The sequence below is a fragment of the Periplaneta americana genome, chromosome 3 (genome assembly GCF_040183065.1).
Source record: "Periplaneta americana isolate PAMFEO1 chromosome 3, P.americana_PAMFEO1_priV1, whole genome shotgun sequence".
Taxonomy (NCBI): Eukaryota; Metazoa; Arthropoda; class Insecta; order Blattodea; family Blattidae; genus Periplaneta; species Periplaneta americana.
Window position 1 is genome coordinate 207,432,798 of NC_091119.1, and position 27,948 is coordinate 207,460,745.

Genomic DNA, 27,948 nt, shown 5'->3' on the forward strand with positions numbered 1-27,948 from the left:
TGATATTAGGCCTACATTATGAAAAAACCGAAATTACTGTCACATTGTTAGCCATACAGTAAGTATGATATACTATTTATTTTTCACGAAAAATTTTAACATTCTCATAAAAAACACCTCCCTGCCATACCCAAACTTTCACGGAGACAATCCTATTTCCGCACCACCTAAACTCAATAATTACTGCTACTTTCAGCTCCCATGATCTTTTTTCAACTCCAGAGTCACGACAGATCGGGATGGATCCCGTCCCATTTGTGGTGTACAGATTACTTGTTGATGTGCAACCGGAATCAATAGGAGACGGAGGTTGTGGTGTGTTTTGAACAGGATTCCTGTCGCTGCAGACGGAAGACGTCCCTGGGAACGTGGGGCTCCTGGACCTGCTGCTGGCGCTCAGATGGGTCCAGACTTACATCTCTCACTTCGGAGGAGACCCCAGACAAGTGACCATCTTCGGCCAGAGCGCGGGAGGTGCGGCAGTGACACTCATGATGGTCACCCCACTTGCAGACAAGAGTAAGCCTTGGCGTTATCTAACACGACGGCAGAGGTGCCAACTAATACAGGATTGTCCGTATTGTTATTTTATTATTGCAGAATTACGATCAAAGAGAAAATTATTACTGAAAAAAAAGCTATTAACACGGAAAAATATATTTTAAATAATTGATTAAATGGCGATCTTACTCGTGTTAATTGTGTAAGCATGTGCGGCTTACAGCTGTTTCGGTGTTTCTTCACACCATCCTCAGAGCCTACTAGATCTCGGCGTCATCTCGAACTTCGCTGCCTGTTGTGTGGGTGCGTTCGATTGTTGAAAAGTGTTGAAATGTGGTGTCAAATAGTGTGTGTGTTCTGAAATTGATCTGTGTGTTGAGAATTTTATCAGGGTGTGTTTTAGTGTGTCTGTATATTTCATATTGTTCTAGTGTGTTGAGTTTTTGGTTTTTGGGTTGTATGTGTAGGATTTCCATGTCTGTATTTATGTTATTGTATTTGTGGTTAGCATTAGTTATGTGTTCGGCATATGTAGATGTATTGTGTCCTCTGGTTATTGCTTTAATGTGTGCTTTGTATCGAGTTTGGAATGATCTGCCTGTCTGTCCAATGTAGAAACTATCGCAACTATTGCATGTGAGTTTGTATACGCATGTGTGGTTGTATTTATTTGTTGTAGTTATTTGTAGTGTGTTTTCTGTTCTGTATGCTATGTTGTATTTCTGTTTTCTGAATGAGGATGAGATTTTGTGTGTGTTTTTGTTTTCGTATGTTAGTGTGATGCATTTCTTGTGTTCTTGTGTTTGTGTTGTGTTTTGTGTTTTTGTGTTTGTTGAGTTTTTTTACACAATTAACACGAGTAAGATCGCCATTTAATCAATTATTTATATTCAAGTGTTAAAAGTAGTGTACGAAAAATTCAACATGGAATATTTTAATTTATTCCGCAGATACAGAACTAGAGAAAATATAACACTGCTTGCTTCTAACTCTATGCGCAACATTTAGTAGCTATGCAGGTTAAAATCGTCACTTAGGTCTGCTACAATCTCTGCCGTTGAGCCAGGAAGCAGGTTAATCTATGGTGTTACGTTGTTGGCGCGTGGCGTGGTTTGTAAAATTGTGAGCAAGAAGAGTGAATTCGGCACTTCTGTTACATGTACTGTATGACTGTTATTTCAGTAGTTTAGTTCCCAGTGATTGGTTTTCTGTTATTTCCGGCAGCCAATCACGTTGCAGCTCGACTACATTTAAACATGCCCGTCTTGTCATTGGCTGCTGATGATGTTATGCACTCCGCTGCTGCCACATTTAGTAAACAGATGTTAATTAACATACTGTCCTGCTCGGCGGCCAGCTTAATAATAATAATAATAATAATAATAATAATAATAATAATAATAATAATAATAATAATAATAATAATTCTTTATTTATACTGGCAGAGTTAAGGCCATAGGGCCTTCTCTTACACTCTACCAGGTCACAAAGTATACAAGCAGTTAAAATTTAACAAAAAGTTAAAGAACAGAATACTAACATATTACAAAATAATAGCATAATAAACAGTGGCGTAGCATGAAATTTTGAGTAGGGGAAGCTAACTCAAGTTGTCTTTCATGCAATATGAGAAAACGTATCACAAAAACACAGTCTTAAATAAATAGTAGTCAATTTCAAGTCAGCAGTCGAAGATTGGTTGGAACCTCGTAAGTAACACCAATAAGGCATGATCTCAAATGGTACATAGTAAAATATGATTTCACGGTTTACACATCAAATAGACACGTACAGTATAACATTAGCTCACTCCCTGTCATACTTAGAGAAATCACAATATTAGTATCATTACGTAAGTATGCGTCTGTCTTTTGGTTGTGTCCTTCATTGACAGCAAGGGAGTCGGTCATTTGTTTTTTAAATCACACTTTTGTTCGTAAGTCAGTCTTGATAATACAATTGTCCTAAAAAAAATTCAAGTAAATTGGTGTCAGGAACTGTTGTTTCACTCATTATTTATTATATCAGCCACAATGCACACTAACACTTCAACTGAACACAACTGACGAAAAGGAATAATTCGGAAACTAGTTATTTTAAATGTTAAAGCTAGCTTCTTGCGAGCCTTGCGACTAGGGTAATTTAGTTAGAAAGGGATGGAAAATCTGCGGGGTGGATTACACAGAAGAAACCAGTCTGCTTGGAAGCTGGTGTGTGCAGGCTTCTTGTTTACTGCTGCATCACAAATCATCCTGAGCTGCAGCATCACAATATTTAACGCGCAAATATAAATTCTATTAAAATTAATAAATAATTTTCTCCATAAACTGCAGGTTTATTATGAAATTATTATTAACTGGGGAAGCTAAGCTTTTTAGCTTACATTGACGCTACGCCACTGATAATAAAATCGACACTAAACAACATGAAAATAATACCATAACAGAAAAAAAAGAAAGTAAAATACATTGGAATATAGTGAAAGCAACTCATTTAGTACAAATGGTTAATATGGAAAAACGTAAGAAAGAATATATCAAAATGGAATGTAATGAAATAATAATAAAAAAGAAAAGAAGAACGAAAATTAAATAAAATTCACAATAAAAAGGCTATGATAATGAATTCATCGGCTGATAAAGAGAACAAAAAGGAGAAAGGAAGGAAAAAGAAATATATAAGTTAGCCTATATTTTTACAAAACTATCGCAGAGAAAAGGGCTTATAACTGAAAGGAATCTAATTCAAAAAGTGCAATTTTAATTTATTTTTGAAACTAGACAATGTCCGACAGTCTCTGACATGTTGTGGTAGAGAGTTCCAGAGATGAGCTGCAGAGACAGTGAAAGATGAAGACTAGAAGGATGTTCTGTGTTTAGAGTGTGATATGGTGTTGTGAGCGAGTATCTATTTCGTGATATGAGGACAAATGTTGAAAACGAGAAGCTAAGTAGCTAGGGTTAGACGTTTGAAGAATATTGAAGAGTAACGTGAGAGAGTGAATAGTTCTTCGCTCTTTGAGACGGACCCAGGACAGCATATTTAGTGAAGGTGTGATACGGTCAGATCTACGGACGTTGCAAATAAATCGAACGCATGCGTTATGAACACGCTGTAGTCTGTCTGTCAGTCTCCTGTTAAGGTCAGTGTAGAGACGTAAACAAAGACGAGGAGCCACGCCGGAAATAACAGCGACGCGGCTATAGTTCTCAAATGCATCCACTAGTAAGAAGACAGCAGTGTTACAAAAATATCGAGACTAGCAGTGTTGCCACTAATTTTGGAATGATATGTATGCAATAATGTTTGAAGTGCCGTATTCCAGAATACTACACCACATACACTGTCAATGCCATGATGAGTGTTATCACGTGTCCCGCAGGCTTGTTCGCGAGGGTGGTCGCGCAGAGCGGGTCGGCGCTGGGCACGTGGGTCATGGACTCGCACCCCGTTCGCAGCGCGCGCGCCATCGCCAGGCTTGCCAACTGCACGCAAGCCGACCTCGACGACCTCGCAGCCTGCCTGCGGGGGTTGTCAGCGCGGGACCTGCTGCTGGCGCACTCCAACTTCCTGGTCAGTGGATCGAAAGAAACGAGCAGTGGCGGCCAGAACGTTCAAGTCAGGAACAAAAAGAACGATAATGTATCGTTTTATATTGTAAATATTTTATGTAAATAATAATAATAATAATAATAATAATAATAATAATAATAATAATAATAATAATAACAATAATAATAACAATAATAATAATAATAATGGAGTAATAATAATAGACCTAGTAACAAATTAATATAATAGACTAAATTCAAGAAAGTTTGAAGTTTTCTAAACTGTTCTATAGTTGAATTCTATTTTCCTGCAATTTTCAGGAAAATGTTCAATGACTTTATGACTAAAATTGAGCATCTTGCTACCAGATGTGAACTAAAGCCATCATACCTTTCTTAGACCAATGCCAGATACAATAAAAAAGAACACGAGGAAAACAGAAGAAAGAATATAATACGAAATATTTATTTTCAATTAATGACTTTACTTTCTATAAGTGTAAGGTACAAGTCCTTATGTTACATAATTTAATACTGTATTAACGTTTTCGTTGGTCATGCTGACATCATCAGATACAACTTTTTATGCTGCAATATCATCTCTAAATAAGTACATGTGGCTCTACAATAAAAATACAATATCCGTACATTAATAAACATAAAACATAGTAAAAACAACATAATTTACGACATCAACACGTCTCTTTTCTTGTGTAAATATACCCTTACTGTCAATTGATTAAAAACACACGTGTGATTACAATGCATGTACATATATAAATTTGCAGGTCTTCACTAATAAAATAATTATGTAATATAAGGACTTGTACATTACACATATAGAAAGTAAAGTCATTGACTGAAAATAAATATTTCGTATTATATATCATAGACTTTTCCGAAAATTATTCAAAATGAATTACAAAAGAAGAAAAAATGTTTACTATCGCATCAACAAGTCTATTTGTTTTTACATGAACATTTTAGCACCCTTTATTTACAGATTTATGTTCAAATCTAGAGTCAGTCTTTCCATATGTATTTACTTTTTATTTATCTTCATGATGAATAAAGTGTATTTTATAATGCAGTATTTATTTAATTCATAATTTATTATTTCTCCTCAACACGGCACAAAAACATGCTTAATTATGTATAGGCGTAATACTAGTAGAGTCAGAAAGTACCCGAACTTCGGGTGGCAACGCCATGCTCTCCAGGCCACTTCTCTGCCTTGTCCATGTAGTGTGTGGCCTATTCTCCAGGCGCGTAGACTCAGCGTGCCGACCGATCAAAGGGGAAGTAATGCTTGAAGTGTTCTTCGATATCCAGGGTCTCGTACAGTTCGAGTTTATTCCTGAGGATCGAACTGTCAATAAGGAGACCTTTCTAATAATTAATCAATGACGGTGCGTACAGTACGAAATTCTAACTGAAGTCTATATTTACGACTTATAATATAGAAAAGTAAATTGAGTACTTTACAAAAAATAGTCCTTGTTTTGGTCTATTATTGTTGTTGCTACCCTGTACTGCAGAAGCAGGAAAGTAACGTCTACGAACTGTGTGCCAGCAGATCGAGGACCTCCTAGCGGGGGGAAGAGGCACGGGAGGCAACCATCCTGTGATCCAGACTGCAGGATCTCACAAGTTCCTGGTCGAGCATCCTCTGAAGAGCTTGCAGGAAGGCAGGTTCCTGCAGGTGCCGATGATGGGAGGGGTCACCCGGCACGAGGGGAGCTTCATCCTGGGAAGTAAGGCAATGCTAGCAAGCCAGAGTCTTGAGATTTGCACGCTGAAGGACAATTTTTAAACGTTGCTTACACATACACTCACCCTAGTGCACGACACAACTATCCACAGATACATATCATGTACAGCGTTGCCCGCCGAATTGGTGTGCAACTAGTCCTGCCATCTATCCGCAATATGCAAAACCCAAATCGGGTAAAGTGAAGTGGATAGGCATTGGATATACACACGCTCACATACGTATATTGTTTTCCATACCATATCATAACACATAGTGTGTGGCCTACTCTCCAGGCGTATAGACTCAGTGTGCCGACCGATCAAAGGGGAAAGTAATGCTTGAAGTGTTCTTCGATATCCAGAAATTTAATATTGTCATGAGAACCTATGTATAAAAACAATGAAGAAATAACTTAAACAGTAGGCCATGTTTAGAAATTAGCAGGCTTTGACAATTTGTTTTTATTTATTCATTTATTTTTTCGTTGTTGGTAACTCTATAGCATCTATTACATGCTTTATGGCTGTGCTAACAAATGGAGTTACTTGTCAACAATGTGACGCTGAAAAACGTGTGCTCAGGTTACTGCCCAGCGACAGTCCTGATGTATTTTTTTGTGCTGAGTGGTTAATTAACATTAACCCGGCACACTCACAATCACATTCATACAAATTTCCAGACTCTAGACACCCAGGGAATTCCTCTTCTTCAAGAAAAATTCACCAAGAGCCGAGCCCGGGAATCGAACCCGGGACCTCCTGGTCTGGAAGCCTGCATGCTGACCAACAGACCACGGAGGCAGTCTTAACAATTTGTAAAGAAAAAATAATTACATCATTTACGGTTGCTAAGCCAAAGCCTGATGTTCTCTTGTTTTACAAATTGTCAAAGCCTGCTAATTTCTAAACATGGCCCACTGATTAAGTTATTTCACCATCATTTTTACACATACTGTAAGTTTCTTATGGCAATAACAAATCCCCATGTCCCATACTCAGAAAAACACAAGATATAAGGCCTATACTGTAACATAAGTGGGTCTAATCTAATGCTGCCAAATATTTCACAACAGATAGTCTTACTACACAGCTGTATTGTAACAATATAAAAGTCCTCATTGCTTTTTATTAGAGACAAACCATATCTAGAGTAGCCCTGGGCATAAAGGGGAAATGAAGGGGAGCAAAGAAACCCCCATCCATGTCCTTTTCGCTTACACCACGTTAGAAGCAAATGCACTCAATCCATCGGTGAGTAATACTTACTTTTCTGTCCACTCGTATCGGACCGAAATATTACCGCTTCAGTCTGCAAAGATGGAGTGGGGCGTTAAGGGGGGTCTGCAGTGACTCGATTGAGGTATTAGTGCCCATGCCTGCTCTAGAGAAAGCTGACCATTTCCACATCAGCCTAGGCTGTATGTTGTTTCTTATGCAGGGACATCATTTTATTTTTACTAACATTTTTAATATTAACTTGCCTATACCTCTGGATCAACGTCGCTGCTACCTCCTTCCACGACTGGAGTTCGATGATATTGGCGTAATATACAAACTTTACTAGATATAGGAGGGAAGAAAAGTAGTTCATCCATTTACGTAAACTAGGAAATATTGCGATTTTGAGTTTGATTATTTACATTAGGTTTTTGTTTAATTAAAATACAGTACAGTATTAACAATGAGTGTTTTTACTCACGAACTGAGCTGTCCATGTGGACGTATTCATTATGCAGTGTATATTATACTGTCTACAGCACATTAGCGTACAATATAGAGAATGAAGTTAAATTGAAAAATAATCATAATATGGATATTTAAACACACTTTTTAAAATGGTGGCCGTTCATTTCGATACAGGCTTCAGTTCTAATGTGCATATTATCGCACTATAGACTATTGTACCTAATCCCAATTACCAGTTTCGTTCTTCGTAAGTAGTAACTCATGTTGAAATAATTCTGTACCTACTCTATGAAAGAGAGCCTTACGTACTGTAAATTCAATCTTCACTTCTGCCCGATCCGAAAAGATAAAATTACTCAGACATGCTATCTACTGTCCGTGCAAGTGATCAAGTCGTAGGGAGGAAATCACGTGACAGTTAATTACTTAACGAGGCCCTTTTATTTAAGTTATTTTAAACAGTTGTATAATATTACGTAGACTTCCATTTCCTAACAGAAATTAATGTTCTCAGAACAGAGCTAAGACAGCCCAGCCACTAGCTGGCGAATAAAAGCTGGTGGGGAAACCGGGATACGACGTAGGCAAATGGACGACAGTACCTGTGCGAAAATGATTCAATATTGAAAGCTCTTTCGTCACTGGAAAACACGAACATATTTTTGGAACGTACTGTTTACTATGACCGTATGAAAACTCAAAAAAGTTTCATATCCATTGTTCAAGAATTAATTAATTAATTATATTTTCACTCGGTAAAAAAGAAAGAATTCAATATCCAATACAATGGCCAACACCTTCCTAGGACTTATGAATCCAAATATCTTGGAGTTATTTTCGATAGTAAGTTAACATGGAGCAACCATTTGAAAAACATTTCTGAAAAAGCTCGTAAAAGACTCTCCCTTCTAAAAAGACTAGCAGGAAAGAAATGGGGATGCTCTAGGAATACTTTGAACACTACATACAAAATGTTTATACAGCCAGTGCTGACATACTGTGGAGAAATTTTAATTACCTCACCTTTCATAAACGACACAGAATATGTTCAAAACCAAGCTCTCAGACTCATTACTGGTGGAATCAAAACAACGCCAATAGATTCTATGAGATTCCTCACTAATATTAACAGCATCAAAATGACAATAGAAGAAAAAGCACTGATTCAATATGAAAAACTTATTAGATTACCAGGAAACAATTGGCATTCATACAGTCCTCTCTGTAGATTGAAAACTCAAAAAAGTTTCATATCCATTGTTCAAGAATTAAAACAGAAAATCAATATCCCGAATTTAAAAGAAAACTTACAAATTAAACCAAACCCTTTAACTCTATTAAATATGGAATATAATCTAAATTTAACAGAAGAAATACTGAAATCAGAAGTAAACACTGAAACAATTGTCTTTAGAGACAATTAATATTAGGTACCCTCCACAAAACTGGCTTCATTTATACACCGACGGATCCTTGATCTCCAGAGAACAAGGTGCTGGTGCAGGTGTTACGTGCTGTCTCTTCTCACTTTATAGATCTCTTGGGTAAGGAACAACAAGTTTTGATGGAGAAATCGTTGCAATAAGTGAAAGTCTCAGGAATCTTCTATGCCACATCAATAAATTTAAGAATGCAGTTATATTGTCAGACTCAAAGCAGCTATTCTATCAATAGTCTCTAAACACACACCATCTCAAACAACAGAAATAACTAAAATGCTCTCTCAATTAATATCACTCAATAAAAGAATTGTATTCCAATGGATACCATCCCATTGTGGAATCCTGGGAAACGAGAATGCGGATGCTTTAGCAAAGAAGGGCAGCACTGCTACTTACAGACCTGTTACTAAATCTACGTATTACTCTGTGAAAAGATTTATTAAATCTACATACTTAGACTTCAACAAACAAAATTTGATAACTCAATCCCAAGGGAAAAAAATGGAACTTCTGCATCATAATCCACAGTTAATTCCCGATTTACCACGAAAATCGTCTGTAGCTGCATTTAGATTGGCAACAGGCCATGATTGTTTGGCCAAACACCTGCATAGAATTGGAATATATCAGTCCCCTAACTGCCCATTGTGCAACTCAAACCAAGAAATGGATTCGGAACACCTCAAAATCTGTGCTTCAGTGGCTGGCCATGATAATATCTTTGAAAAATATTGGAGTGCAAGAGGTCGAATGACTTTATTGTCAAACGCCTGGCATTAGAAAACAACAACTATTATGACCGTAAGGCTACTATGACTGCGGTCTTAGATCTGTATGGAGGACGGTTGAACTTCATTAGTAGAAGGGGTGGGAGTGAAGTACATTCAAAAACTCAGGTACAATAAAAATTGAAGTAAAAATAAAATGACGTCCCTGTATTATCTTCGTTTGTCTGATGTTAACTTCGTTGCTGCCTTGGTAACTGGTACAGTATATTGCATCCTATGTATTTTTGTAACCATCCGAATGAAGACTAGAACTGACAATACAGTACTATTGATTTTTATTTAAATTTATTAGTCTATTTGTATCCTTAAGCCTCAGAAATTTTTTGCATCTTCTGTTATCACATTTTATCTTCAGACACAGCCAATCAAAAATTGTACGTGTTCTAGTGGTACAACATCAATTATTCTGTCGAGGTTGTTTGCCGTCAGCTGTTACCTGCTGCTCCCATAATATTGTTTATGGCAACACACAATACCAGTGACGTCACTGAGACTTCTAACCCACATACACTCATAAGTAGCGGGGTGGTCACACAACGCAGGGCAAGGGACAAACATTCACTCCCTGGGAAGAGAGCTGAGCGAAATGGATTGACCCCAGGGCAGCATATACGTTAGAGAATTCTGGGAGCAATTTTCTTACCAAGCGCTTGTAAATGATTTGCGTTTTTCTTGTTCTCTTTCAGATATTTATGACATAATCCTGCAGCATTACAATCTGTTGCACAACAAGGACTTCATTAGGCACAATCTGACACGTGCGACTTTGAAATTTAGCGGTAAGTACACAACAAACATTCAGTTTATGGCCATAACCGTTCTTGTCAGAAACTGCGTGCAAATATTTACAATTAACTTTTCATAGATTAATGCAGATTGTGTGTTAAGTGTTGACAACTTGCGAAAGGTTCCACAGAATGTGAAGAGACACGGGAATTAATTTTATTTACATAATTTTTGTCCACTCGAAAACTCGCGGCCTAAGATACCTATATGAATCAACTTTCAAAATTAACTTACTTGTTTGCTCAAAGCAGTTACAGAAATAGAGTAAAAATAGGACTACCCTACTTTTCTGTAGTAATTTTACTTTTCTATATAGTAAAATTGTCACAAAGGTCAATGCCGGATTGGAAATATATTTACCATGATTGATCACCCCTTAAATTATTTATTTATTTACTCTAATGGAGTTGAGGCCATAAGGCCTTCTCTTCCACACTACCAGAAATGTAATATAACTGCTACAAGAAAAAGTGTAGGTCTACGTCATGGAAATTAATCTACTCGTAATATAGTAACTTGTGACAAAATGAATGTGATATAAAAGAAACAACTATAAATAGAAATTCAAAATAATACAAAGTAGTTTAACACGTTAAGGAATTATTCAACAGATAGCCTAGGCCTAAAACAAATAGCCTACAGATACAAAATAACAGTGACACTCAATTTTAATACAGTTAATCAAAGGAAGATAGACTATCTACTGCAGATCGTGTGTTACGTGTTGACGACTTGCTAAAAGTTCCTTCTCTAAGGCACAATACGGACTACACCGACATTCAGTGCCGTGTCCGTTACATAGAAAATATTACTGAAATTCCACAGAATGTGAAGAGACACGATACACGGGAATTAATTTTATTTACATAATTGTTTGTCCAATCGAAAACTCGCGTGTTACGTCTTAAAGACACCTACATGAACCAACTTTCAAAATTAACTCACATGTTTGCTCAAAGCCGTTAGGCCTACAGAAATAGAGTAAAAACAGGACTATCCTACTTTTCTGTAGTAATTTTACTTTTCTATATAGTAAAGTCGTAAATAAAGACTTCAGTTAAAATTTCGTACTGTACGTACCGTGACTGACTCTTCGAATGGTATGAAAGGTTTTGTCGTTGACTCAAGTCCCGGGTTCAATCCCCGCGGTCGGTCAATCTGACTGAGGTTTTTGTGTTTCCCTCAGTCACAAAGGCCAATGCCGGATTGGAAATTTATATACCATGATTGATCACCCCTTAATTAATTAATTAATTAATTTACTCTTGTGGAGTTAAGGCCATGAGGCCTACTCTCTCACACTACCAGAAATGTAATAAGTTATAACTGCTACAGGAAACAGTTAATCAAAGGAAGACAGACTATTCTAGTATCATGGCACAAAGACAAGAGAGAAAGGATTAGGCCTACTCTAACAGAAGGAAATTATTACTAAAATGCTAAAGATAAAAACATAGGGTGCTATTCATAGACATTTCGCAGCACGCGCTACGAGCGTACTAAGCTAGCCCCGCCTATCCACTGGTTACTAGTACAGAATTCAAATCATATCCTGTCGCTAACACTGGTTTATGAATACGAAAAACGCTGATCATCCACCGGAAGCCCGCGCTAAGAATGTCTATGAATACGGTCCATAATCAGCATAAATTCAGAAACTTCTCAGTAACGGATGTCATGGGATAAAACATAGACTACCCTTGTAACTATATTTGAAACTGTAACAATGTCGTCAATCCCTGACGTCACTAGATAACGAATTCCAGAGGCGAGGCAATACTAGAGTGTAAAGGGGGATGTTCTGTGACGAGGAATAGAAAGGAGAGACTGATGCTGATTTGGTTATGTAGTGAGGAACTGAAAGTGTGAAGACAAGTAATTTGGAGGAGAGTTATGTAAAATATTGTATAGAAGTGAAAGAGCCTGCATGGTTCTTCGTTCCTTTACACTAGCCCACGAGACGCTGTTACATGGTCAAATTTCCGAATAATAATAATTATTATTATTTATTTATAGCCTACTGGCAGAGTTACGGCCATAGGGCCTTCTCTTACACTCTACCAGGTCACAAAGTATACAAGCAGTGAAAATTTAACAAAAAGTTAAAGAACAGAATACTAACATATTACAAAAAAGGGGAAAGGAAGGAAAGAAATATATAGCCTATATTTTTACAAAGCTATCGCAGAGAAAAGGGCTTAAGTTATAACTGAAAGGAATCTGAATTCAGAAAGTGTAATTTTAATTTATTTTTGAAACTAGACAATGTCCGACAGTCTCTGACATGTTGTGGTAGAGAGTTCCAGAGATGAGCTGCAGAGACGGTGAAAGATGAAGAGTAGAAGGATGTTCTGTGTTTAGGAATGGAGAGTGTGATATGGTGTTGTGAGCGAGTATCTATTTCGTGATATGAGGACAAATGTTGAAAACGAGAAGGTAGGTAGCTAGGGTTAGAGGTTTGAAGAATATTGAAGAGTAAAGTGAGAGAGTGAATAGTTCTTCGCTCTTTGAGACGGACCCAGGACGGCATATTTAGTGAAGGTGTGATACGGTCAAATCTACGGACGTTGCAAATAAATCGAACGCATGCATTATGAACACGCTGTAGTCTGTCTGTCAGTCTCATGTTAAGGTCAGTGTAGAGAGTGTCACAGTAATCAAAATGAGGCATCAAGAGCGACTGCACTAAATTCTTCTTGAGAAGCAACGGAAGGAATTACAGACGAATCTTAACATACATTATGAACACGTTGCAATAGTCATTTGTTAGAACTTAAATTTGTTAACAAGCAATCACAGTAATCGAGGTAGGGCATCACTAGTGTTTGTATAAGATTCTTTATTTATTTTAATGTAAGTGGTAGAAAATAATTACCATTGTTATAATTATTAAAAAGAAAATCTGAATCAATTACATACAAGGTCGGACAATAAAGTACTGAGACTGGTTTAAAATCACTTTTACTTACATCTTTAACCAACTACAATGTGATCACTAGGGACCGGATTTTTATGTAATTCATATTCTATTCCTTTCAATCTAACCGTATATAAATAACAAATCTTTGCGAATCTTGTAATTACCATTAATATATTAAAAATTTGATACTACATATTTTTACATATTTACCCCACATTACATATTATGGCTTGGTATTACATAAATCTACATATTTAGGGAGCTTATTCATTTTTACTCCTCTAAAAGGAAAGAAAAAGAACTTCTGTTAGGGAAGTTTACAATTTGAAATACACAGATTTAAAAAGCCTTTTTGCGTACCCAAAAAAAGATATATTTCGGCACGAAACACAAGTTCTTAGTTCCAGGCAAACAACAGTTTGTAAATGCCTATAGTTTGAGCTTTTAGTAGGTACTTTGTTTCTTACAGGGAGCAGCTAAAATGCATGTGTGCCACATCTCCTCTTATTTTCTCCTAATCCAGTAAAGCGAAACAGTGCTTGCAGTACTGTTGTGTCATTCATTTCTCTAAGTTCTCTAGTAGTATAAAGTGCAAATGAGTTTATCTACTGCTTTTAACTAACTAAAATGGCCCTTGTATCTTCAACCCTAACGACAAAAATAAAATCACGGATTGCAATGGACGAAGGTTCCACGAAGATGGAAAAATTGCAATGTGTCAAGTGTGCTGTAAAAAAGTCCGGTGCTCTATGAGATCACAACTGGAGAGTCTTACCTATCCTATACCTGCCAGATATTGATATTAAATATGTTCATGATTTTACATATTTTGGTACATATTCAGCTTATTTTTCTTACATAAATATGTACATATTTCACACCTTGATATTACATAAAAATCCGGTCCCTAGTGATCATCTTCAGAGGAGTTCCCTTGAGACTGCACACGGTGCTGTCACTACTGGTAGCAGCTGTGAAACTCCTCTGTTGAGACACTGTTTAATGCCTGGGTTACAGCCTTTTGGACGTCTTCTGTTGTTTGAAAATGGGCTCCTTGCACGACTGATTTCACTGATAAGAAGTCGCATGCAGCAAGGCCGGGTGAATGTGGAAGCTGCTGCAGTTTTGAAACAGATCACATTTACCCGTTTATCCCGCTGTTGCCCGGTGAGATTTTTTGGAACCATTTTTTGCACAAACTTTTCTCATACCCAGGTTTTCAGTGAAAATTATGGGAACAATTTCCCGACTCATGTTCAATTCTTGTGCTATTACTTTGGCTGTTAATGACCTGTTTACATCAGGACTGTCGCTGGGCAGTAACCTGAACACACGTTTCAGCGTCACATTGTTGACAAGTAACTCCATCTGTTAGCACAACCATAAAGTATCTAATAGATGCTATAGGGTTACCAACAACGAAAAAAAAATGGCCTGTCAGTTCGTACGACTTCACGTACCCTGACATTGTTGTCATCTGTCCGCGCGATTGTTGGCCGCCCATCGCGGTGTTCATCTCCAATGTTGCTTCTGCCTCTATTTTATGACATCGGAAAGTTTGTTCTCGTGGCTTTTATACCGCGTTTCTCACAAAACAATATGGTAGACCGCGCACGATATTATGCGATCCATTGTATTGACGAGGAGCACCACACATCTCCACTAATCAAGCAGTGACTACACACTGACGGCTTGCAGGTGGTGCCAGTTGGAAATAGGGTGGAGGGAGAAACAAGGTGAAACCACAGTCTAGTATATACAGTCGCGAAGTTCAATACGTAGTAAATATGCAAACGTTAGATAGTTGCTCACCACTAGGATCGCTAATATCGCCTCATTACTGGCAATGCAAAATAGTACCGTCACAGTCTATTGTTTCTAGCACCCTCAAAACTCAAGCTTCGTGACTGTATATAGTAGACTGTGGTGAAACATATCTCCGGTAGGAGGCTGCAGGTTTGCCTCATAAGTAGGGACCGGATTTTTATGTAATATCAAGGTGTGAAATATGTACATATTTATGTAAGAAAAATAAGCTGATTATGTACCAAAATATGTAAAATCGTGAAAATATTTAATATCAATATCTGGCAGGTATAGGATAGGTAAGACTCTCCAGTTGTGATTTCATAGAGCACCCGACTTTTTTTACCGCACACTTGACACATTACTATTTTTCCATCTGTAGTGAAAGCTTCATCCATCGCAATCCATGATTTTATTTTTGTCGTTAGGGTTGAAGATACAGGCGCCATTTTAGTTAGTTAAAAATAGTAGATAAACTCACATGGGGTAAATGCCTCTATTACTTCCTGGAACTAGGAATATTATGTTTCGTCCCGAAATATATCCTTTCTTGGGTAGGTAAAAAGGCTTTTTAAATCTGTGTATTTCAAATTGTAAACTTCCCCAGCAGAAGTTTTTTTTTTCCTTTTAGAAAAGTAAAAATGAATAATAATAAAAATAAATCAATCTTCTTAATGTATCCAGCTGTTTGCTGACAAAATAAAGTCCACTACAGTCCACTGTAGTCTATTCAGTTGTTGTTTTTCACGAGAAATGAGGGGTATTTTGATCGGTGTTCATTATAGATACCTGTTGCTAGTAGCCAGAGGTGGGGTGTAGTCAATATATACTGCAGGGCTGTGTCTTCTGCAACTGATACTGATGATTTTAATTTACTTCTTTTGTGGTTTATGGATGGACAGTATAGAAGAACGTGTTCCAGATCTTCATCATGATTATTACACCACAGACAAGTAGGATTATCAGAAATATGAAATCGGTGTAGGTACAATTGAGTGACAATGTGACCTGTTCTGGCTCTTGTTAAAAATGTTTGAACATGTCTAAGTAAAAATGAATAAAACCCCTAAATATGTAGATTTATGTCATATCAAGCCATAATATGTGGGGTAAATATGTAAAAATATGTAGTATCAAATTTTAATATATTAATGGTAATTACAAGATTCGCAAAGATTTGTTACTTATATACTGTTAGGTTGAAAATAATATAATATGTAATTACATAAAAATCCAGTCCCTACTCATCAGGTGGGAAAAATCAGTCTCATTACTTTATTGTCCGACTTCGTACACAGAAGCCATCTCTAGCACACGGCACTATAGTAAACAGAAAGCACTGAGTTGATCCCTTTCAGTTTACTAACATCAGAGAAGTTTCTTTTTTTCCATTGTTACTTATTCTTGTAGGGATCGAAGACCCAACAGGGATGGTGACAGACGTTCTGAACGAGAAATACTTCCAGCCCGGACAGCTCGGGGACTTCAATGCCATGGTTCCCGGCCTCGTCGATGTAAGTGTCAAGTTCATCAACACATTTTCAGCATCTCAGAGTGGAATAGTCGGCTGGGAGGCAGCGTGCGTACAGGATTCTGTGGCAGCATTATACAGCCTAACAGCGGCATATTTTATGCGCACTTCGTAGGTATTCGAGGATAAAATTGTCAGTAGAGATGTGTGACCACTTCCGTCCTCCGACCTAATCCCTTGTGACCTTTACATCGCTGTAATTTCTCGACGGGGACAGTAACGAGAGATGCGCCAATTCTTGAACAGGTGCCACAAATATTTGGAACAAGAAGCCAGACAATTTCAGCATCTCGTTTTTTCAGTCTGAGTAAGTAAATGATGTTGAAACTGATTATATTTCGCAGTATTTTGTGTCAATGTTTAGAGTGTCGAATTGCCGATGTTGTGTTGTGTATCACCGTTAGCAAGCTCACTGCTAACCGGAGTCTGCGAAAGGCTCGGCCGAGAGCCGGGTTGCCGCGTTATGATTTTTCTACAATCTATTCACCAGCGGTTCGTGTAATATGTCTCATTTTTTCCACTTTTGTAGCTACTTACATTATAATTGTTAATAATTAAATCTTATTAATATGGATACTTTCAAAATATAATGGTAACATAATAACATAATAATATTAGGCTATTATTACAGTATATTATTATTATTATTATTATTATTATTATTATTATTCACATTATGTACCATATTTTATAATGTTTTGTTTAGAATGTTTAAGCTATAGGAGGCCTACACATAAATCACGCAATGGATTTTCAAGCTAAATTCGGTTTACAAATTTAATAGGCTCTTTGACATACACGTCAAAATTGTCTAAGGAACAACCTGATTATTATTATTATTTATTATTATTATTATTATTATTATTATTATTATTATTATTGTTATCCAAATATTGAAACCCTATTTTACCTTTGGTATATTAGGGTTGTAGTTTGTTACATGTGAAATACATTATGTAGAGATAATACAAAATTTTAAAGAAGTAGTAGTAGGCATGAGTCATAGTTACAATATAGATACACTAATTAATAGACATTAAACAGTAGTAAATACGTTATGCAATAATTACATTCAGTTAAAACAAAATGAAATAAAATTAGAAATTATAATCGAAGGAGTAGAGAAATTGCAAGAATATTACATAAATTTGCGATTTTATACATAATTTTAAGCAATAGTAAAGAGATAATGCACAAAATTGGCTTAGTTACGAATAAAACACCTATTATATAGTTGGTTTGCGATAGTAAAGAAATAGAAACAAAATTACTTACGGTTACAAACTATATACCTGTCATCAAATACTGAACAATAGTGAAATCTATAATACAAACACAGTTATTGTTGTCATTACTATTATTATGTCCCAAAGAGAGACACCTTGTTTTAGATAGTTCATTAGGATTTTATATCATCATTAATTTACATACACTTAATAGCTACAGTCTTGCGTGGATGTGATGTATAAACTCTGCGAATTGTTTGTAACAACATTTTTTCCTAAGTAAAGGGGTGTGCAGTAATTTAAATTGCAGTCCGAGATATGACATCTTAGAAAATGTCTTTTCCTTTCGAACACTGGACAGTGAAAAATCAAATGTTCAACAGTCTGATTGTCTTTGCATATGCACAGAGATTCTTCTGCACTTTTGATCCTAAATCTTTCAAAGTAGGAACCGAATTTTCCATGGCCGGTCATAAATTGAGTGAAAAAGAATTCGGTTGAGAACTGACTGCAGCATAGTCTGTCTTGTACATTGGGAAAGAATAATTTCTTGGTCACAGAGCCTTTAACACTAGAGTTCCAGTATGTATTCCACTTGAGTGTAGTTGTGTGCTTAATGTATGAAATAGGACAGGTGGAATATTTATATTCTGAGTTGGTTGAGGCCGCTTGCTTCGCTGATGTATCCGCTCTTTCGTTTCCTTCAGTACCTGTGTGGCCGCGCAATTAAGCAAATTATTATTTAAATTACTTCTCAATTAAATAACAAGATGATATATCTGACTTATCATATAGAAAGCAAAAAATATAAACAAATACACGAAATAGTCACAAAATTAATTCTCAGAATTTACAAATGTTAAATATGGAAATCCCAAGGGATCAATTTTAGGTTTATTGTTATTTACAGTTTATATTAATGAATTAGGCAACCATAAATAATTATCCAAAATGTAGTTGATACAAGTGTGATTATTTCAAGTAAACAGCACGATAGACACTTTTCCTACAGTTTGAGATCTAATGAATGACTGGTTTAGAGGAAATAAATGAGCACTTAATGTTGATATATTCAAATTTAGTATTAGATTAAATGGGATATATTGCTCCTAAATTGAGTATTCGCTGCTACCTCCCTTATTGGCGATATAATCACCCTTAAAATGTCATACTTTGCAAGCTTTCATTGTATAATGAAATAAGGATTAATATTCTGGGGAAACTCATTTTTTTTTTTACAAAAGAAAGATATAAGAATAATGAAAGGTGTGCATAAAAGAACTTCGTGCAAAAAGATTTATAAAAATTTAGAAATCTTGAACATACCTTGTTTTGGAACAACTGGATAATACGCACGGCAGACCAATATCGATAGTCGACTGTACTCGCTGGCCACTAGTCACCGGGCCGTACCGAGCCGCATCAAACAAAATATAATCGAAATGGTGGTAGTCAAATTCGCGACTATATTCTTAAATAATTCACTCCATTAGTCAAGTTCAAGGTTTTATGTAGTACAACGGCGGTTTTTTGAATGCATTAAATGAAAATGAAGATGTAATAAGATAATAAACTAGGTTATCACAAGGAAATTAACAGGAAAAAAGATGTGTTTCACGGAATACAATTAAAATGACGGAAAGTAAATTTCCGGTTAATGTTCGCCAAAGCGTAAAGTACGTAATTATGACGGCGTTGCTGTTTTATTTCTGGCCTATAGAAAAATACCTAGCCTTCTACGAAAAAAAAATTTAAGGACCATGAAATTATTCACCGCTTTCATTATAGGCCTATTATTTTTTAACAATATTACGAATCAAAAACTGTCATATCATATAATTTTAACTACTACATGGACGAACCAAATCAAGCTAACCTAACCTAACCTAACCAAAGCTAACCTAACATAACCAAAGCTAACCTAACCTAACCAAAGCTAAGCTAACCTAACCAAAACTAATCTAACGTAACCAAAGCTAATTTAACCTAACCTAAGCTAAGCTAACCTAACCAAAGCTAACCTAACCTAACCAAAGCTAAGCTAACCTAACCAAAACTAATCTAACCTAACCAAAACTAATTTAAGCTAACCTAACCTAACCTAATCTAAGCTAAGCTAACCTAACATAACATAACCTTCGTAAATGCAAGGCCTGTAACCGGAGCAAGAAGGGATCTCAATCATTTAATCTGCAAGTACACGCAAAAATAAATTCAAGTAAGGATCACGCTCCCACTGCATGAGAGGTCCGCGCATGCGCTACAGCAAAACTGTTTCTGTCCCGAGCCTCTCATCTAAGGCACTCGTCATAATTTACTCGCAATATTTACGCAAATACACATTGTCGCTAACAGTGGTGCTATCTCTCAATAATGTTCAGAACGAAGGAGGTAGACAGAGAGAGAAAAAATTTCTCCCGCCAACTACGCCACACACCAACGTCACGTTCTTATGTTGGTGACATTGTGTATTTACTTAAATTTGGTGCTAAACGTAACGGCACGGTTCAAAGTGACCGTGCTAATTCTCCAGTATAGCGCTTGTTTGTTGTTTTTTTTTTTGACGATGTTTTACATTAGAAACAAAGATACATTTAGTAGCCTACCAATAAAGACATTCATAACTTTAGTATAAGACACAAATCAGGTGTCCATCCACCCTCTGTTAGTCTCAGCTGTTACAAAAAGGGGTTCACTATATTCATGTAATACGGTCTTCAATACTTACTTACTTACTTACTGGCTTTTAAGGAACCCGGAGATTCATTGCCGCCCTCACATAAGCCCGCCACTGGTCCCTATCCTAAGCAAGATTAATCCATTCTCTATCATCATATCCCACCTCCCTCAAATCCATTTTAATATTATCTTCCCATCTACGTCTCGGCCTCCCTAAAGGTCTTTTTCTCTCCGGCCTCTCAACTAACACTCTATATGCATTTCTGGATTCGCCCATACGTGCTACATGCCCTGCCCATCTCAAACGTCTGGGTTTAATGTTCCTAATTATGTCAGGTGAAGAATACAATGCGTGTAGTTCTGCGTTGTGTAACTTTCTCCATTCTCCTGTAACTTCATCCCTCTTAGCCCCAAATATTTCCCTAAGAACCTTATTCTCAAACACCCTTCATCTTTGTTCCTCTCTCAAAGTGAGAGTCCAAGTTTCACAACCATAAAGAACAACCGGTAATATAACTGTTTTATAAATTCTAACTTTCAGATGTTTCGACAGCAGACTGGATGATAAAAGTTTCTCAACAGAATAATAACAGGCATTTCCCATATTTATTCTGTGTTTAATTTCCTCCCAAGTATCATTTATATTTGTTACTGTTGCTCCCAGATATTTGAACTTCTCCACCTCTTCAAAAGATAAATTTTACGGTCTTCAATGCACTACTTAATTATCTTAAAGCTTTGAAGGGCCAAGAGAAAAGTTTCAGAACAAAATTAACCAATGACTGCATACTCATACCTTCTGCTTAACTGATAATTGTTTATGCTTGTAAATAGAGTTAATCTGCTTACTTCTGTATAACTTTTGGCTTGTTCGCCACGTCAAATCTACACACATTTGGATTCCGCTATTTTAGAATATCTGCTGCACTTCTCTTCAATTTTCAATGCTTTTTTTCTAGCTTTTATGATGATTTTTGTATCTCTTAATGACTTCAGAGTGTTAGCTGCAATTTTCACGATTTAGAAATAATATAATTGCATCCGTAGACTCATTGTTTTGAAATGTATTAAATACTAATTTATCGTTTTAAGTTTCTTCGTTCCTAACTTCCGACCGGTCTCCGCGCTCTGCGTGCGAGTAATTCATCATTCTGCCGGGAGATGGCACAGGCTGCAGCATTATCGACTCACTATTATAATACGCTGCTTTATTCTACTTTTCATTTTACAAATTTAATTTTTATTTTCCATGATATCATCTTTAAGCTAATAAATGAATTCCTTAGTTCACTAACCGATTAAAACGTCCTTTTTTTTTTTCATGTCGTTCCGTAAGTCCTCGCTTTTCCCGTGACATTATTCAGGTGCAGTAACAGGCGTGGCTTTCCATTTAAATTTTAAAATATAAAGCAATATTTTTTTTAATACTGATAGCCTATTTACTTTTTTTCTTTCTCTTTTCGAACACCACACGTTCGTTAATCCGGTGCGTACACTGAGAATTTCATGAACTTGCCAAACTCCCTGTCAAAATTCGAAAATAGCGGTGTGAAGAAATCTAGAAAAATTCGGACAACCTTAATTTGTTATTTTAGTTGCCATGGCGACATGACGTCACATAACAGTTTCCCGTGGCTAACGAGAAAGACAGGCTACGGCACGAATCGGAGTCTGATTGTCATGGTCTAGTCATGGCCATCTGACAATCGCCTAATATAAATAGATGTTCAAAGTTTTAAAAAACAAAAGAACTGTTATATTAAACGCATGTTAGACGTGAATTTACATATAAATTTGTTCAATGTTGGCCATGTTATGACTAAGAATGTGACGTAGCGCCGTAGCCGACACTTCGAAAGACAGGCATCGCCCCCAAAAGCATGTGTCCATCTTACAGGAAAGATTTACTGTTCGCTTTCAGTTGAGAGCAGCATGACTTTAGAGGGTTTGAAGCATTCCTTTGATTCTGAGAGAGTGCGTGTTCGTTTCGTAGAGTCACGTACGTGTTTCATGAGTCCGGTAATGGTACTATCTATATATATAATTCGAACTAGTAATGGAAATTACGGGAAAACGGTTGAACGGATTTTAATGAATGACCCGTCATTTTGAAGCTAGGCATCCAAGGATTTTCAGAAAAATAGTAACTTTCAGTGAAGCGTTAGTTTTCCTACATAATTTTCCTGTTTTCCAAAATCCATCTTTCGTCAATTTTGAGAACTAATTATTGCATTTCCACGGCCGACTTGATGCTCCATTACAGAGAAGCGAAGGGAGCATCAAGTCGGCCATGTGCATTTCAGAATAAAACAAAACACACACTACAATAAACAATAGGATATTACACGAAGGCCATGGCCTGCAGGATTGCTGACATATTTAGAGTTCAAATTCAATTGGTTATTAAAAACTTCAAGACTCGCTAAAAATAAATTACAGCTCCGATTTTGCGGTGTGTAATCTTCTGAGTACAGCTGTGTATTGGGTATTAAAATCTACAAAACTTGAGGTGGTTTGATGACATTATTACCATTAGAAATGAAATATTATTATAGTTAATGCCATGATGTGACTATTTTTCATTAATATATTAATGATATGTAAGTGAAACGTTTTGGGGTTATATAAGTAGATGTAGAGAATATCTTAAATTAAGTCTTGATATTTTATATAATTTACTTAGTGGCGGCTACAAAACTTACGTAAGATAATATCGTTAATAAAAATCAAACATTTTTATAGTTATTAATCAAGTGGGGTTGGGTCTTTTTCATATACTTAATGGCGGTGTGGTGTAGATATTTATATGCGTCATTCTCTTCAGTATTGGCTCGAGAGAGCGCAAAAATTACAGTTCGTAAGGAAAGACCAAAAGGTATTACGTACTGATAAAATAAGAGGCCTACAAACCAACAATCCACAATAACCTGAAATAACTATTGCTTTACTCTCACATGAAAAACCCTCAGATCGTCCTGACAGTGTTATTTGCGTTTTCGCGTTGAAACTCAAACACTAAGGTGCATAAGTTCAACAAAAAGTATTTGGCATAAAAGAAACTATTCAGACGGAGTATGTTTCATTATTATGGAAGCAAATAACTTTCAAAATGTCAGGTATTCTTCATTGAAAATAAATCTGGAAAATTTTTATTTGAACCTCTAATGAACTTAGTTTGCAGCATTTGCTGCACAAGCCACTAGTAGTAGGCCTATACAATTTGTTACAGACCACATTTTCTGGTTGGAAAGAAGAAACATTTTAAACCGGATGCCGTCCAATGTCATTCTCGAGATATCAGCTGGGCGGGAAATAATAAAAAACAGTAAATCATACAATATTATTAAATTTAAAATCTTTGACATTGGATTCACTGGGTTGTGTAGTAACTGCAGCTTGCTGACTGGTTCTATCGCCAGTTTAGTCTTTAGCAACAACAATAACTTTGGAATAATGGAAGGTTACGTGACTTTGTTAATAGGCCTATTTTATATAATCAGGGCCTTTTTTTTACAAGCGATAAATGGAAAATATGACAGAGAAATACACCTAGAAGTACATAGGCTACAGTTTTATCATAAAAGTAACTGCTTTATGAGAGTAAATTTTTCGCGAAGTTTTGCGAAATACAGTGGGTTACATTAGTTTTCAAGATGTCAGCTGCAAAAGAATAGCGAGACAAATTGGTTTTGAATCCTGGTATTCTTTTTAATTACCTACAGGACCACTGAGGACTGGATTTTTTAAAACTAGTTAAGTAAGAGTAAGACCAACCTACAAAGGATAAAATTATTATTAACAAGTTTTATTATATTATATTATGAATGTTGCAAATGCAGTATCGTGTGTAAGATTATTGTTAATTGAGATTGTGTATGAGTGCATGACAATACACGATGAAAAGAAAACAATAACGAAATTTTCACGACGTTGCCACACTTTTAATCATAAGTCTTATTCATTTTCACGAAAAATATGAAACATTGCCAACAAAAAAATCCTGACCTTTGTCATATTATAGGTTAATTTGTTCTCTTCATTAGCACGAAGATTCCGCGAAATATTTAAAGTGCACATTTTATCTGAATGCTAAAAAAAAAAAGGACACACTAGGTTTATAGCTGACGTCCTTTAGGAAAATATGAGATTTTTTTCATGTACCGCTCAATGAAAACGCAAAATTAGTAGGAGTTTCCTCCAGTTAGTGGTTGACTCAGTAACAACTTGTGAACGACGAAAGTGCGTGTTCGGCAAATAGAAGCTGCAGACCATTAAAATAGCATTAAGTGTGTTTTAAGTCATGATTTTGAGACGAACTCATTTTCTGAATTTCATACCCAACCATCTGACGTCAACAAAGAGAAACAACAAACCTATGAGCCCACTATTCCGTATTTTCCAGAAAAATATTAGATGGTAGGCACCTGGGAAGTACATGGTTTAATGATCGGAGCACCATCCCACGATCAACTGTAAACACTGTCAAAACATTTGGAATCCATGACATCATTCCAAAAATAATTACTTCTAGCATTAAAGGGTCTGTGGCGATTCTGAAAAATAATTTATACGGAATATCATAATCCCCCCCCCTTTCTATCCGTTAGTGTGTGATTGTTACAACAATATGTACAAATTTATTAATTCTCAAATTTAAGCTCCTAGTTCACATTTCAATTTGACTCATCTATTTATTGTAATCGTTACTATTCTTATATGTGTAATATTCTTTGTTTTTGGCAACCCAGGATGCCTGGGCAGACTGTTTCTTGGAAATAAATTATATAACATGCCAAAATTGAAGTTAAAAGTTCAAATTTCTTTTCTATTATTCAGTTGATGACACTAGTAAATGTCAGTACCTTAAAAACAATATACTTTGCATACTTCCACTCGGTAATGAGTTTTGGAATAATATTCTGGGGAAATTGTACAGATAGTAACAGTATATTTCTATTACAAAAAAGAGTAATTAGAATAATAGTAGGTGCCAAATCTAGGGAATCGTGTAGAACTATTTTAAAAAAACTAAAAATAATGCCCATGGCTTGTCAGTATATCTTTCCATTAATAATCTTCCTCGTATGTAATCGTGAAAACTTTGTAACTAATTCAACAGTTCATAGCATTAATACACGTCAAAAAATGACTTTCATACTCCATCGGCAAGTCTATCGTGCTATCAAAAAGGAGTGCGTTATATGGCAGTAACAATTTTTAATAGCCTCTCTATCGATATAAAAAATGAAACTCAAAACATAAAATTATTTAGGGCCAAATTAAAGAAGTACCTAATTTCTCACGCCTTCTATTCTGTAAGTGAATTCATGACATTCAACAACACTTCATGAAATTGATACTAAAACTTTGTGTTGTAGCCTACTAGTAGACTATATTGTAAATCTCGTCTGTATATATTTCATCTAGACTGTGACTATAAATTAAGACTTTATAATAGTATTAAGTTTTTTGACTTGTTCCATAATCTAGCTGTAAAGTAATGTATGAATACCATAGAATGATAATAAATACAATACAATACTACAGACGCCCTAGTTCCCTATTAAGGTAGTGGGTGACTAGATGAATGACTTTTTGGCTATCGCGACGTAGGCTAAGTGCAGAAACACCTTTTCATTCAGTTAGACGGAATCTTAAAGGAATGCCAGAGACATAACTGAACTGTTGCAGATCTGTGGCGTCGCGCTGCTGAAGGCGTCCACTTTCCGGTCCGTGCTGGAGAACTCCAGGCAACAGCCCAGCTACCTCTACTCCTTCAACTACTACGGCCAGCACACCAAGTTCGGCTACGGCGAGGACGTGGAATACCCCTTCCAAGGAGGTTGGTTCTCTGGTTAGCATAGCGCTAGTCCTTGTCGTTTCACAGCGGACAGGAACTGTAATAGTTCAAAGCACTGTTAAGGCTGGTTCACAATAAACCGGGAACGAGAACCAGAATGAAAACGAGAAGCAGAGGACGTGAATATGAAAATTTTTGATTCACAATAAATCGAGAACATAGACGACTATGCATATCGATATGCATGTCAATAACGATATGTAAAGTCGATATTACGCATTCTGATGTTATTTGTGTATAATTGACCTATGGCGTTCTATCATGAGTACAATACAGCCAACATAAACACAAGTTAACCAACTTCGAAATTTCAACTGAAACATTTCATTAGGTACGGTACTGTAAATATGCACATGCATCTTTATTATCACAACCTATTTACCATAACGTAAAATTAGAGAAGAAACATTTGTAATAGAACAAAAATGAACACAACAATAGTTATTGAATTGAAGCATGAATATGTAGTGTGTAATACAACCAAATACAGTAATAAAATATGATTCGCTTCCAATCGGTGTTCAAAGATGCAGCTATTCAAAGCCACGTATTCTCCTTCTTTATACGAGGCGCGCCGCTTATCGTAAACGTGAGGATTTTCCTCAACACTCAATATTAGAATCTCATCAAATAAAACTTGCTCCATGATGCACAGCACAGAACAAAATAATGCATAGGTTATGTCACGGTCTTCTTACTACAAAATATAAGACGACAAAATGGCTTTTAGATGGCAATAGAATTAATCTAGTGGGCTGTGATCGGAAACGTGAAGGCCAAAGTTGAAACTTGGCCAACTCTCCGTTCCCGATCCCGGGCTCCGGCAAGCTTTTCGTTAATTGTGAATGATCACATTTAAATGTACACATTTTAACAATTTTACCGATTTCGTTTTCGTTCCGATTCTCGTTTCCGGTTTATTGTGAACCAGCCTTTAGTTGAACGCTTTCCCTTGCAGGGGTGTCCCACTCGGACGACCTCATCTACCTGTTCCCTCAACACGACTTCGTTCTCAACTCACAAGACGAGGCCGTCGCACGCACAATGGTGGAACTTTGGACAAACTTCGCCATATATGGGTAGGTCTCAATTTACATTAAAGTACTTGTGTGTAAACACGATGTCCACCGCTGTGGACTGTTAGCACGTCTGACCGTGCAACGATCGAGTCCGGCTTCAAATCCTAGTAGGGACAAATCACCTGGTTGGATTTTTTCCGAGGTTTTCCCTCAACCAATTTATTTATTTATTTTATTGCTAGTAAGTTTGAAATGAATACAAATTAATAAATACAATGAAAGATAAACTAGCCCACTCCTGAATGAGTAAGACTCGTGCTCAGGAGGGGATTCCAATACAGACAAAAATAAAATTAAAATTGAGAGTGAATACAGATTAAATAGTGTTTAATATGTTTAAA

The 27,948-nt window shown here is 36.4% G+C and overlaps 1 protein-coding gene across 3 annotated transcripts in view; it reads left to right on the top strand.

The window, feature by feature from the left end:
* Positions 1-27,948, top strand: part of LOC138696979 (juvenile hormone esterase-like) — a 52,939-nt gene that overhangs the window by 22,254 nt on the left and 2,737 nt on the right. Inside the window, exons 4-10 of one of the 3 annotated variants that reach the window (XM_069822530.1) lie at positions 348-519; positions 3,884-4,074; positions 5,629-5,801; positions 10,406-10,499; positions 16,643-16,746; positions 26,360-26,510; positions 27,487-27,607. In XM_069822530.1, coding sequence (XP_069678631.1) covers positions 348-519; positions 3,884-4,074; positions 5,629-5,801; positions 10,406-10,499; positions 16,643-16,746; positions 26,360-26,510; positions 27,487-27,607 — 1,006 coding nt within the window. Of the gene's footprint in view, positions 1-330; positions 520-3,883; positions 4,075-5,628; positions 5,807-10,405; positions 10,500-16,642; positions 16,875-26,359; positions 26,511-27,486; positions 27,608-27,948 lie in introns of those variants that run through there. The other 2 variants (XM_069822529.1, XM_069822531.1) reach the window with 2 other exon arrangements.